At 54.5% G+C, this 13,257-nt stretch overlaps 2 protein-coding genes across 2 annotated transcripts; both read right to left on the bottom strand.

The window, feature by feature from the left end:
- Positions 1 to 1,316: 1,316 nt before the first annotated feature.
- Positions 1,317 to 2,160, bottom strand: N0V89_001922 (uncharacterized protein; the record flags this gene model as incomplete). Its single annotated transcript, XM_056210733.1, has 2 exons — positions 1,317 to 1,778; positions 1,804 to 2,160. The coding sequence occupies 2 exons, from the start codon at positions 2,158 to 2,160 to the stop codon at positions 1,317 to 1,319; spliced, it is 819 nt and encodes a 272-aa protein (XP_056074206.1).
- A 1,009-nt stretch (positions 2,161 to 3,169) lies between these two features.
- Positions 3,170 to 12,970, bottom strand: N0V89_001921 (uncharacterized protein; the record flags this gene model as incomplete). The annotated part of the gene is made up of 4 exons (XM_056210732.1): positions 3,170 to 4,523; positions 4,664 to 9,081; positions 9,735 to 12,684; positions 12,747 to 12,970. The coding sequence occupies 4 exons, from the start codon at positions 12,968 to 12,970 to the stop codon at positions 3,170 to 3,172; spliced, it is 8,946 nt and encodes a 2,981-aa protein (XP_056074205.1).
- Between the last annotated feature and the right edge of the window lie 287 nt (positions 12,971 to 13,257).

Raw genomic sequence — 13,257 nt, 5'->3', positions numbered from 1 at the left:
TCGAAGTCCCTCGCGTCTGTAGTACATCGACAAGATCTACCCCAATGTTTACTTTTGTGCTCATCCTTTAAACTGCTTTTCAAATAGTCCTGAGTAGTGACGACAAAGGAGGGTTACCTCCACGAGTTAAAACCCTTGCTCTACGACCATCTGGTATCCTTCAATCCGATTGAATGGCATAGTTTTCCGCTGTCTTCGACACTTCTTGCTTTACTTGCCTGTCTAAGTAATTCACTTCAAGCGACTATCGAGATCTACACCTCAAGCGTATTCCTGCATGTCTCGTGTGAGTACCATGGCATGCCAATCCCGACACTTGTCTTCGATGGGCCGGCCTCATCGGCGGCTGCAGTCAGCCGGATTGATCTGACCGGGCGTCTTGCATAATTCCATGCAGATTTGAAACTGTAGAGCTAGAGACCGCTGTTGCAACGGACAAATATCGCCATTATATTACCGGCATAAGGGTAACTACACTTAGAGCAAGCGGTTGTAGTGATTGCTGGAGTAAGGCTTCCGTTGAGACTCACATGGATTGATCTCTACTTCATCAAGTCATACAATTATAGATCACAATGGCATATAATGTGGAGGTGTGCTTTTTCGATCTGGCTCATGAGAACGTTCGCAAGCTGTAGTGCTCCTGCGCCAATCAATGCTCTTCCTGGGTATATGCCGCTAACATGCTGTTGTATGGCACTAGGTACCGATGGCACTATGTATCGAAGATCCAAATGTTCGTATCGAATGATCATCGCCAAACCCCGCTTTTGAATCGAACTAGATGTGGAAGGACACTGCTCAAAGGCAACACTCGTGTGCCATCCATCCGGATATAACAATGCCGGGCAAGCCGCAAACTACACTGGTTGACTGGTAATGCCTTGTCGGTACTTCGTCACTTCACTAACACAGGTGCACTCACGTAACGAAATCCGAAATTGTCAAACGTTGGACTATGTTTTGCATTTCCAGCTGTGTGGAATCTAGTACCTAGTCTAGTAGCCAATATGAGGAAATTGAGGGTGTCCTGCCCAGGTGGCGTATGACCCACGAGACCAATTGCTTGACGCACTTGACAATTTCTATACGAACTTCTTCTTGTGTACAGTATGAAAAATACATGCTCAATGCCGCTCATTCGGGGTATATGCCTTTGATGCCATGCCGTGACGCTGGGGTATCGAAGTTGCAGACGCCTTCTACAAAACAAAATCTCCACAACCGCTCTCAAAGGAAAACATGCGTCGAAGAAGCAGATGCCGAGAAACCTCGCTTATCCATCGCTCCTTCCCTCCGCTGTGTTACCGCTTCCACTACTTCGCGACGAGACCGTAACCGACGTCGTGGTAGATTTCGCTCGTCTTGACCTTCTCCGCGTTCCCCAACTTCAACTTCTCCAACGTCCCCACCTTCTCCACAGCAACGACGGCCTCAATTCCGCCAGCCTCCTTTACATCTTCAACGGCCTTGACATTGGATTCCGCAATTGTCTTCATCTTAGCCTCTGTGACCGTCGTCACCTTCTCACCATCTGGCTCAGGAACGCCACGCCAGATAGACTGCCAGACCGTGCGCTCTTCGACAATCTTCACCTCTGCCTGAACCTTAGCGTCCGGATCAGGATTGCCGTACAGAATGTACTGGAAGATGTTGGGCTTTCCAACCGCCTTCGTCTCGCCAGCGAAGGTAAGCGTGCCGTAGTACGTCGTGCCGTCACGTGGACGTAGGAATCCGGGGGAGCTTGAAGAACCAAGGGCGTGGCGCGGGGATGACGGCTGTAGTCTTCTCCGTCGTGTGCACGAGAGTCTTGGTCTTGGGCTTCTCAGTAGCCTGGCCAGACTCGGGATGCGTTACATGCTCAGTGGAGTTTGGCGTGTCGTTGAAACGCGTGAGGACGTTCGCCTTGGGGACATCGAAGCGCTTCATGATGCTTGGGATGTCGTCTAGCATGCGCGTGCGGCTGCCGAGGTCGGGAACGGTGAGTGCCGACATCAGGGGCAGGGTTGCGCCCGGATTGGCTGGTGAGCAGGATGTGGATGCTGCGATGAGCGCTTCGATGTTGGGAGCGGACTTGGGGGGACCCTGGGGATTCTCGGGGAGCTCAGGAAAAGGACGAGTTACAGTGACGCCGGGGTTCACAGGCGAGAACGAGGTCATCGTCAGTGTGTCGAGGTTGATAGACTTGGGGCTATCCTGAAGAGGCTCAGGGGTCTTAGGCCGAAGCACTGCAGGGCCGCGAGGAGAAGTACTGCCAGATGCACAAATTTGGACTGCGGCGCGAGCCCGAGAGATTGCTGTACGAAACATGCTCGTGCTGGAAGTTTTACTGCGGGTATTCGACCGTGGGGTTGGGCCAAAGCAAAGTCAAGGCTGGGGTTGAGTCTGCGTGTGTAGAATTGAAACACCAGGAAAGCTATGAGCAGGAACTTATGTAGCGCAGGGTGGATTTTCGAGAAGTACTCGTGAACAGGTCTTCACCCTCACCCCTTCGGATTCGCGGTGAACGTTTTCACTATGTTGCACCGACTGTGGCTCGTGCTCTCCGTTGCGGCCCATTTCTTGTTGTCAACCATATGGCTTTCCACGTGCTTGATTGGGGCCCTTGGTCTGGACGTCATGCTACATGCAAGCTGCGGTGAGTCGGCTTTGGTGCACTGCAAAGAGAACTACGGTGCCTGCTCGTTCATATTAACACCATGTCCCCGTGTTTTTAGCTGTTGTCGGGCTCGACGCATATCAAATATCAAATGTGCTATTTCCCTTCATCATATTGACTATGTTGATTCATAGAGCGGCGGGCCCAACCCAATACACTTGACAGCTCACGGTCGAAACATTTCGAAAATACACACGCCAAGAACAAGTGGCAAGCCAGGCGAATAACCATCTCAAACATTAGGTATGTATATGCAGCAACTCGATTCGCGCGAACGCCCACCAGATACAATACGAACAGAAAGATTTGGGGTATCCAGCGCCAACCAACAAGACAATGGGGAATAATTTTCTGGCTCGCGGCCGTGTCGAAGAAACAAAAGAAATCAAATGCGAAAATATCGTACATATAAAACACAGACATTGAGAACACACAATGCAGAACAGAAGACAAGGGAAAGGAAACAGTGTATGCACGGAAGCCACCCCAACCGGAGCGAAATGGACCAACTTAATCCTCAGTCCACGTAGGAACCCACTCCTGCCCCGGGAAACTCGTAGCCCGCATGACGGGCTCATCATCTTCCTCGGCCGGCAACTCATACACCGGCCTCCTCGTACTGCCACCCCTCTCGAACCCGTTCGCACCGTTCCGAGTGCTGCCGTGCGCGCTACGCAGACTGGGCACTCTCCCCCCACCAGACACGCTACGCTCGAGTTCGCGCGCCCGCGCCCTTGCACGTTCGCGCTCCGTTCTCTCGCGCTCGGATTCAATGCGCCGCAGCTCAGCTTGCTGCAGGCGCTCTTGCCGCTCGCGTTCGTCGTTATCCAGAAGCTGGCGGCGTAGGATGTCGGCGCCCATGTCGGCGGATGAGCGCTGGGGCGAGGCGGCCATGGAGGCAGGCTGTGGGTGCTGCAAGATGCCGAGGGATGCTTGACGCTGGCGAGGCTCGAGGAGCCGGCCGCGATCAGTCACAATGTCGGGTGGTCGTGGGCGGTCCTTGTCCATGCCGTCATTAGGTACGCCGGGTCCAGAGTAGGGCGGTGGCTCGTCTGCTGGGGTAAGGTCTTCATATTCTGGTTCGCCCCGATGTGCAGGATGCACATATTCGGTCGGGGGTGGAGGCGGGTCGTAGAGTGAGTCGTGGGTATGATTTGATGCCGCGTCTTGTGAGATTGGCCGTGTCACGTGAGAGTCTGGGAAAGATGCGTTCATTGGCGTATGAGGTATCTTCGCAGGAAGGGGTGGAGGTGGCATCATTCTTGCCACAGGGTTGACCGGGCTTCTTACGCCGCCTGGATCGGGCGACATGGGCAGAGGGTAACCTGCCGGGCTAGGGCTCTGTCCAGGATGAATAGGTGCAGGCGCTATTGGAGGGCTGGGCAACTGCTGTTCTTGACGTTGCGTTCTCTGAGATTCAGCCTCATCGGTATTAGGATAAGGCTGAGGTGAGCTGCGAGGAAGCAATTCGCGAAACCCACCACTTCCTCTTTGCGGAGGATGTGTTTGCGTTGGCGCCGGCGGCGGTGGACTGGCAGATTGGTGGCTCTGTCCTGAACGAGGTGACGGTGATCGGCCAGTTCGTTCAGCATGCAACTGCTCCTGGGCAGCAAGCTGCTGTTCCATGTACTGTCGCTGGCGCGCGCGCACGATCTCCTGTTCAGTGGCTCCATGTGGTAGATCCAGATTCCAAGGGCGCTCCGACTGGACCTGCTCCGTAATACTGCTCATCCTTTGCTTCTGAGGCTTCAAATTCGTTGGTGGTGACGGACCAGTCAAAGGACCTGGCGAAGGATTGGAGATGGGGGGAAACAACAGAGTCGTTCGAGTTTTGGCGGAGATTAGGGGGGCGACGTCGTCATCGCTGATACTTGGGGTGAGATGGGTTGCATATGTGGGTCGGAATATTGCCGAGTGTAAGATTGAACATTAAGCGACTCTTCCGCGCGAGAGGGTTCGTGCTCTAAGCTAGGCGAAATAAATGCACCTGAGACTTGTGTATACGCCGCTGGGATCTGTGGGGTGTCGTACTGCGGCTCATGTAGAGGCGAGCTTACTTGCCGTTGTGAAACGTTCGGAGTTTGATCTACGGAAGGAACAGCCATCGGGGCAGATACGCTGCGAAGGTTTGGAGGTGGCTGAACTGCAACTGGCGGTGGTTGCTGTTGTGGCGGATGTGGATGGTATTGATTTGGCTGCTCTGATTGTTGTTGGATGGGCGGAAGAGGTTTGATCATCTTGAGGTCCGGCTTGAAATATTCATTAAATGCGGGCGGAACATGTCCATCTGGTCTCTGTCCTGTTTGATGGACAATGGGTGCGGGCGCCATACTTGAATGCATGGTTTGAGACGAATGGTGGGTCGATGGTCTGCTCTGTTCTTGCATGCGTTGCGCTTGCATCATTTGAGCTACCTGTCGGGTATCCATGTAGGCAGAGCCCTCTGGAGCTCCTGAAGGCTGTTGGAACTGTGGTGGTAATTGCGACGGTGTGACTTGAGCCGGATGCTGGAATCCTTGAGAAATTTGAGAGTATTGCTGAGGTAGTCCGGGAGGATGCATGCTTTGTGGTGGCATGGGCGATATGGACTGCTGTTGCATATTCTGTGGAGTAACAGGTAACCCAGCGTGCTGTTGCACGGCTTGTAGTTGCATAGGCTGCAATGGCATGCCTTGCATTCCGGGGAACGGCCTTGCCGCAGGAGGCGGACCATATTGGGTCCCACCGTACTGACGCGGATCGACAGGTTGCTGCTGCAGCCATGCTTGACCTTGCGGGACTGATTGCAGAGGCATTGCACTTGAATGCTTTTGAGCCTTGTGAGCCTTCTTCTCCTCCTTGCTCATCTTAGCCTTGATTGGAAAGGATGGACCACTCGTTGAGCTGCGGTTGAAGATGTTGCCTAAAGCGGAGAACCTCTTCTTCTTGCCGCCAGTCTCCGGTACCTCCGACGTGGAAGCTCGATAGTCCTGTGATCTTGGCGGATTTGGCATGTTCTGCAGAACATGTGGAGGAGGATGTTGCGGAGGTATGCCCTGAGAAGGTGGAGGACTTGCAGGATACCTGAGATCCAGGCGAGAGCCTGTGACCTGCACCCTTGTGCTATCTTGGCTATTCTGTGACTCTTGCCCGAAACTTTGAGGTCGATTGAACGCAGACTTCAAAGCGCTGGATCTTCGCTCCTTCACCGGAGCTATCTGCGGAGGAGTCATATCACTCACACCGGATTGAAGGGAAGCGCTACGCCTTGCATTATCTGGTGCAAGGCTCGGCTGCGGATGTACTCTCTTTTGGAGATTTTGCATCTGTTGCGGAACAGGCTGTAAAGGTTGCTGCGGTTGTGGTTGCGAGACCTGGGGTGTGTTCGAGCTGGATTTGCCCAAACCTTTGAAGACTGAGGAAAATTTGGGCCTTGAGAACTTGTCATCTTTCTTGGTTGACTGCACACCAGGTGGTGGCGAGGGCTTGAGTTCAGGTGCTTGCATCGCTTGACGTGCCATCATCTGTTGATATTCGTACTGATTCCTCGGGGCTGAAGGCGGACCTTGAGGTTGGCCCGGCACCTGAGCTTGAGCAGGGATGTTCGGTCGCGATCGAGGGTCTTGTGGAAACGGTTGACCGGGTATCCACCCCCGCATCTGCGCCTCCATCATTACTCGTGGGTCTTGAATTAATCGCGGATCAGGTGACTTTGGTGGTGAAGGCTGACCATTCAAAACCTTCGGGCTCTCGAAATGCGGTCGCTCGGAAAGGGTCGATGGTGGTGAGCTCGGCGGAGGAGACGCATTGTTGACTGGAGGCGGGGAGACATTGCTATGCGGCGAGGACTTGTTGCTTTCTCGATAGCTGCTAAGTGGTGAAACACTCTTACTCCCCGATTCACCAAGAGAGGGTTGCTCCAACAGTCGACCGTTCGATGGCATTCCGGTGTTCTGTGCTTTTGGTTTCAGAACAGGACCGTTGCGGAGCTGGCTTGTTCGCTGGACCCGCGTGTTAGGAACGCGCGGCGGGGATTGATCCTGGCTGCCTCCACCAGGCCGATTGATCTCATCTTGCGGTCTACCATTGGCATCTCGAGGGCCCCAAACAAAACTCATTGGTCGGTCATCGCTGTATCTTCCCGAACCCTCTTCCATTGGGGCTGAAAGAGGAGCGTTTTTTGCTGCGCTGGGGATAGGAGGCTGGGAAGAGGCAGCGGCTTTGGGCGGCTGCTCAGTCGCCACACGCAAGGGGCGGCCTTCTTCGTCTTTGACGTCTTTTACCACCCCGTTATGGTCGGCATACAAATCAAAATCATCGTTCTCTATTGCACTGTTGATGGTGTGGTCGGGCGCATTAGGTTCTTCCTTGATCTGCACAGGGATTGGGGAGGTCTTAGCAGACGGAATCTGCCGTTGGCGACTTGCCGCGCTACTCGGAGGACGTGATCGAGGACCGTAACTAGAGACTGGGGATAGAGACGCGTCGTCCGCCGTTACCATGGACGATATCTTCGATATGAGCGACTCGGAGCGTTTGTGAGCCCCTGCTTGCGTAAACTGCGGAAATTGTTGCGGGGCCTCCTGGGGCGTATCGGACTTGATCGGAACCACTGGTTTCGGTGCATCTGGATCTGGATCCGACATGAATGTTGGCTTTTCTTCTGAAGATGCCCTCTCTGCCTCGTCTGCCTTTGCGTTGTCGAGTTTTACGTCCGACGAAACGGGGACTGCTGGCAACGCTGCCTCGTCGTGCTCATCGAGATGCGGGCTATCGTCCGATTGCGACAATGCAGCGGTACTTTCTTGTTCCCATGATTCGAATGACGATTGCGAATGCAGATATTCCACGGCGTGAACTACACGGTATGCGCTTAGTTGTTGTGGTGGTGGCTTGGGTCGCGGGGTAGTTTTTAGTGCATCCTCGCCGCCTGTAGCCTTGTCGCGCGACGGCTGCGCCGTGTCCACGACCGTGACGATGAATGGAGTTACGTTCGCGTCAACTGTTGGCGGTGAGGGCGCATCCGGCTTTGTAGGCGTTTTTTCTTCGTCGCTGGCTGCATGCGACGAAACGGGAGAGAGATCGCCGCCTATGAGCTCTGTCTCATACGAAAAGCTACCCTTACCATTTGCAGGCGTCGCACCAGTGAGAGGCATTGGCTGGACGTCATCATCAGAGCTGTCTGAGATATCTGAAGCAAGTTTGGCCGGTGGGAGCATGGGGCTCACGTCAAGCGCGGGTCGTTGCGGATGGGCGTCGGAAGACCGTCGAAGGTAAGGTTGGCCCCCGTCTTCCTCGTGGCTGTCTAAGCGATGAGGCTTTACGAACGACAACGTAGGCGAGACCTCAGGACCAGAGCATGCTGCGCCAGCCACAGCATCGCCATTTGAGTCTGCTATAACCGGAGCTTTTCTAGAGGGAATCGATATATGGTGCAATTGCGGAGGTAGATCATCCTCGCTCTCATCTGCAGACGGCCGGGCTACAGCCTCAAAGTTGGTCTCGTGGCTCGCCGGAGCATCCTTCGGCGATGCAGGCTCGTGATGCAGTACTGAGAACTGGTCTGAAGATGAAAGCGGTGCGTGCAATTGATCCGGCGATTCCCCCAGTGACAGTGGAACAGCGTGGACCTGTACCCAACCATCATCCTGTGGTAGTTCTTGATGCCCGGTGCCAGCAGATGCAAAAGCTTCATGATGCAGCTGCGGAGGAAGATCATCCTCGCTGACGTTAGCCCTTGGCACTTCCGCGGCAGCTTGTAGCGGAGCCACCTTCTCCACACTCTCCACGACTCCACCGTCATCCAGCATTCGAGACTCATTCTTTCGGATTCCCTGATGCCCAGCAGCCACATCAGCAACGTCATCAAGCCTGTCCGTCCTACTCGCGGGTGGTTTCGCAAAAGCAGGGCTTTCTTCCACCTTCTCCATTTCCACCGCTGGTGGCGTCGAATTTCGAATAACGGACTGTAGCAACCTATGCGTCACATGTTCCGACAGGCCCTTGTCCATATCCTCCGGAATTGGGGGTATGGGTGGAACCTCGCCTTCCTGAGGAAATAGTGAAAATGCGCTCTTCGCAGGCGAAGGTAGCACGCCTAGGTATTCGGGCGTTTGAAGCTCTCCTGCCGGCGGCGTAGTTAACAGCGCGCACGGACTTGTGCTCCATGCCGCAGGCGGATGATACGATTGCGGACGACTGTGCCCAGGTGTTGAGCGCGGAGTTGATTCGATGCTCAGCATGACGATGCTACCAGGTCGGGACCTTGAGCGACCAGAACGGCGAAACGGCGAGGAAAACCGACGCCTGTGCTTCTTTTCCTCTTTCACGTTGTCCGTCGTGTCCAATGAGAGGCATCCGAGGGTGTCGAGCTCAGAGACCGTGCTGCCGATGTCCGACGGCTCTTCTGACGCTTCGCGAGACGAGGGTTCCGATTCCGAGGCCTACATCACAATCAACACATGTACTCATCATGAGGTGGGATCACATGGTTATAGAAAGATTATATTGGCCCTAATCATACAAGGAATGCGGTAACATAGTATTGAATTAGGGCCTGGGTGAAAAAGATTGGAGTGTAGATAAAGACGCCCACAGAATTAAGGAACAGCCGAGCCATGAGTCCGAGCATCTGTTGTCGTCCCCATCCACGCACCGCCAGAAGAAAATCGTGAAGTGCATCGTCGGATCATATCGCAAGGAAACAAGAAATTGACAAAACAAGAAATCATTTTTCTACCTTGTCGCTTTTGAAGCGGCTCTTGCCCTTGGCAAAGAGACCCTTCGCACCTGTCATCCCTTTACCGCTTAACAAGCCAGCTGTATGCAAGATATCTTTTCCTTTAGATTGCATTTGATGGCTGGCACTTCTCCCGCCTCCTGGGAAGGTTGGTGCAGAAGTTGGTGTTGTTGGAGTTTGCGAAGTGGATGGCCCGGCTGACTCTGCTTGGGCACTGCCTGCACCATGATGTCTTCCGAACAGTGATATGGAACCGGTGGGTCTATGGCGCATGGTCCCTGAAGTGTTCAGATTCGGCCGAGGTTGTGGGTATGGCTGTGTGGCAAGGTCTGGGTTCGCGCTCAAAGCGGTGCTCACCCAATCGCTCAGTCCATGATCAGCATGCGCCCAGTAATCACGCGTCTTGTTGTAGTTATTTATCCTCTCCACTGGGGACTTGATCTGCAGAATGTCCTTGAACCCAAGTGGTTTGTCCGACGTAGGGGATACCGCTGTAACGGGAGAACTTGCCGTAGGCTCTTCAACACCGTAAATAGGTGCGCTTATTGCAGGGTTGATGGCCGAGGCTTGCGTGGAATCATAACTGGGCCCAGATGAGTCTTTCGTGGTCATGTCTTGACTGGAGCGAACTTGGTCGGATACTGGTGAAACTTCGCGGCTGAGACGAGGCGGCAAATCCACTGCTTCAGGATTTAGGGCAGAGTTTACAACATGGAGTCCTGGAGCGGGGGACGTCGCCCGATCAGCATCGGGTTGCAATATGTTAGTAGATGGGCTCGCAGGATCCTGAGCGGGTGAACGAACGTTCAAATCGGCGTCGCTGATCGGTTCCGGCTTGATAACAGCAACGCCGTGGGTGGGCCCAAAGTAGGGAGCTGGGAAGTCGTCAAGCTCTTGTTCTTTAGCGGCCTGTTCCACAGCAGGTGCAGGAATCTTCTCTTCGCTTTCAGTCTGACTTGTAGTTTCAGGGGCTGCGGTCGGAGTCTGTGCAAGCTTGTTGGATAAGAGGCCTGAGCCGCCATCCTCCCAGCTAAAGCGTGTAGAGATAGATGGTTTTGTGGCATCTACGGGTGATTGCGTGAGAGGGTTTGCCGTGATAGCGTTGCCAGCATCAGAGCGCGTTTGCGCATCACGATCATGACCACGTTCATGTGATGGTCGTGGAGACGTACGATCGCCGTCTGCCCAGTAACTTTCATACTCGCTCGGAAATAAAGAACTTTCACGATTGACAGGTCCACTACCAGCATGCAGCGAAGCCGGGTTATGCTCTGGAGTGGAATTCGTGAGCGTCTGTTGTGGACTTAAGCTAGCGACGATTTCTTTTCGCAGTCTGTCACTCTCTTGGTCATCGGCAGCCTCATCCGTACTTAATTGAGGCAACATGACAGGTCTTCCGGGAGTTGCGCCAGCGGTAGTAGCTGAGCGTGGCTCCGGACTCTTCTCCTTTAAGGGTGGCGGAGGCGGCATTTCCTCCGACTCGGGAGAATCCTTTGCAGGAGGTGTCGGTGGTATTGTCGAAGATGACTCTTCACGGTACAACTGAAGGGGTCGCGGTAGTATGCTCCCGTGTGTCTGTTCTCGGTGTGTTCCCTCGGTGGGCGATGATCCAAGGCCAATAGATGTCTGTACAGCTTCACCGACTGCAGCGCCTGCAGCTTTGAGTGCCGCTAGCGGATCGGCTAGGGATTCTGATAGAGCATTGGTTTCCGATTTGGAAGGATCCACAGATGCGACTGAATGCTTTTCCGTGGTTGGTATTAGGTCAACTTCTTCGAGAGGCGATGTCAGATTGTTTGTAGCGGGAAGGTTCACACTGCTCAGTTCCTTGCTTGGACTGCCTGCGCTGGTAGCATATGACTCCCATTGTCCAGGTAGCTTTGGTCGAAAACTTGCCTCGCGCTCTGCTGGCGGTCTTGCGGTAAGAGTATCTCTGGTAGGACTACTGGCCTTCGTTGGAGAAACTGGTCGCGAATTGTCCTGGCTCTTCTCCCAAGACTGTAAGCTCGTACGGGATGCATTCGATTGTGTAGAGCCACGTCGAGAATGTGAAACATCTCCGAACTTGCCAGCCAGTTCCTGCACCCGACCTTTGCTTGGGGATGCTGAGCGTGACCGTGAGACAGCTTCCGCGACCGAGGTAGGGGCTTGATGAGACTCGAGAAAGGCATCTTGTGACTCTTTCTCGGCCGCGCTTAGTTCCGGATGGTCTTCGATCGAACTCCTCTTCATTGCCTCTGCAATATCTGCTTCGCGCACGTGAGCATCAGTGGGTGAAGTCATCTTCATCTCCTCCGATCGATGGCCCAGAGACGACAGCTCAGCAGTTTCTGGCTCTGGAATATGCGCCTGCGGTGTGATCGCGGGTGACCGCGCAGGACTTCCCGTAGCGTTGGGTGTGGTCAAACCGCTGCCGGGGATCGAAGGACTCGAAACATTTCGCGAATGGCCGGGTGAAGCTTTACGGGGTATTTGATGTGTGCCACTGAGCAGCGCTGCAGATGTTGGCCGGGAGACCGGAGTGCCACTCTCACTAGCTTCCTCAGCGATCACGGGTGTACTACCGTCACCACCTGCCAAGTTCCTAGCCTTGACAGCTGATGCAGCCGAGCTGGGAACTCGACTCATGATGGGACTGATACCGGAGGTACTGTCTGTGTTACTCCTCGAGACTCCGGAATCAGACTTAGAGATAGGAGTCGGTGGCACAGAGCGCTGATCATCGGGACGCGAAAACGCATTGTCTACCACGGAGCGAAGGTCACTATCGAATGTGGACGAGCCTTCCTCTACAGGTGGCAGCACCGGCTGCTGAGCGTTGGCAGCGCTCTGACCGGGCGCGGTTTCCACATATGGACGTTGCTCGTCCAAAGATGCGCGCTCCCTTTCCCTCTCTTCCGCGTGCCTTTTGTATATGTCTGCGGGCCTAACAAAAGGAAGAGGCTTTCCAGGATTGCTAGGGGCGCGATCACGAGGGGACGCGGCGGCAGGTGACTCTACCTGGCCTATGCTGCTCTTGCGCGGAGGATATCGAGCGCTAGGTGAGCCAGTTGCACTCCCGGGATCTGGTAATATGCGCGTTTGAAGCGGGGGAGGCATCGCAGACGGACTGAAGTCTCGCCGGTGCTCTGGTGTATCGCTGGTGTCGGATTGGGCACCGCTCCCCTGCCTCAGCGCGGGATGTATGTACTGTTGACTCGGTGCAGCTTGCTGCGGTTGATGCACGTGCTGCTCCGTAAAGCCCTGCGGTGGATGGCCTGTGGAACTGGAGAAGGCTCGCTGTTCCTCTCCCGCTTCGAAAGAGTTCCTATGAGCGACTCAGTAAGTAAGGGGTGGCCTGAGATTCTTCGAGGTCTTCCAGTAACGTACCTTCGCCCTAGCTGCGGCGGTCCTTGCCGCTGAGGATCTGTGAAGCTCCTGCCAGGCTGATCGAGCCGCTGACCGTATCCTCGCGCTTGCGATGCGGCATATTGAGCCGATGGAGGCGCCGGGTCTGGTTCTGACGCGCCGTATTCATCGTACTCGTCATAGTCTCCCCAGTCGTCTCCGTCGTATGCGTTCTTCTTTGCCTCGACCCATTTCTTCGTTTTCATACGATTAACATTAGTTTTAAAGGACACCGGCTGGGCGGGAAGCGGGTTCTGAGTTCGACGGTCACTAAGGGCATGTTAGCATAATGTCAAGCTCACGAAAGCTGAATTACTGGGGGAAGGGGGAATCAGGCTCTGATCATAGGTCATTTGCTTCTGTGCTTCCCTCCTTGCCCCACGCAACTGTGCTTCCCTTCGTTCCTTCCATGTCCTTCATGGAGCGAAGCTTGTTTTGAGAGCCGCACGTTGCATGTAGGAAAGAGCTCCAAGCGCGCAGTGCCACATCTGAC

The sequence above is a fragment of the Didymosphaeria variabile genome, assembly GCF_027946475.1.
Source record: "Didymosphaeria variabile strain IMI 356815 chromosome Unknown scaffold_2, whole genome shotgun sequence".
Classification (NCBI taxonomy): Eukaryota; Fungi; Ascomycota; class Dothideomycetes; order Pleosporales; family Didymosphaeriaceae; genus Didymosphaeria; species Didymosphaeria variabile.
Note: the sequence above shows the minus strand (reverse complement) of the source record. Positions and strands in the feature narration are given on the sequence as shown.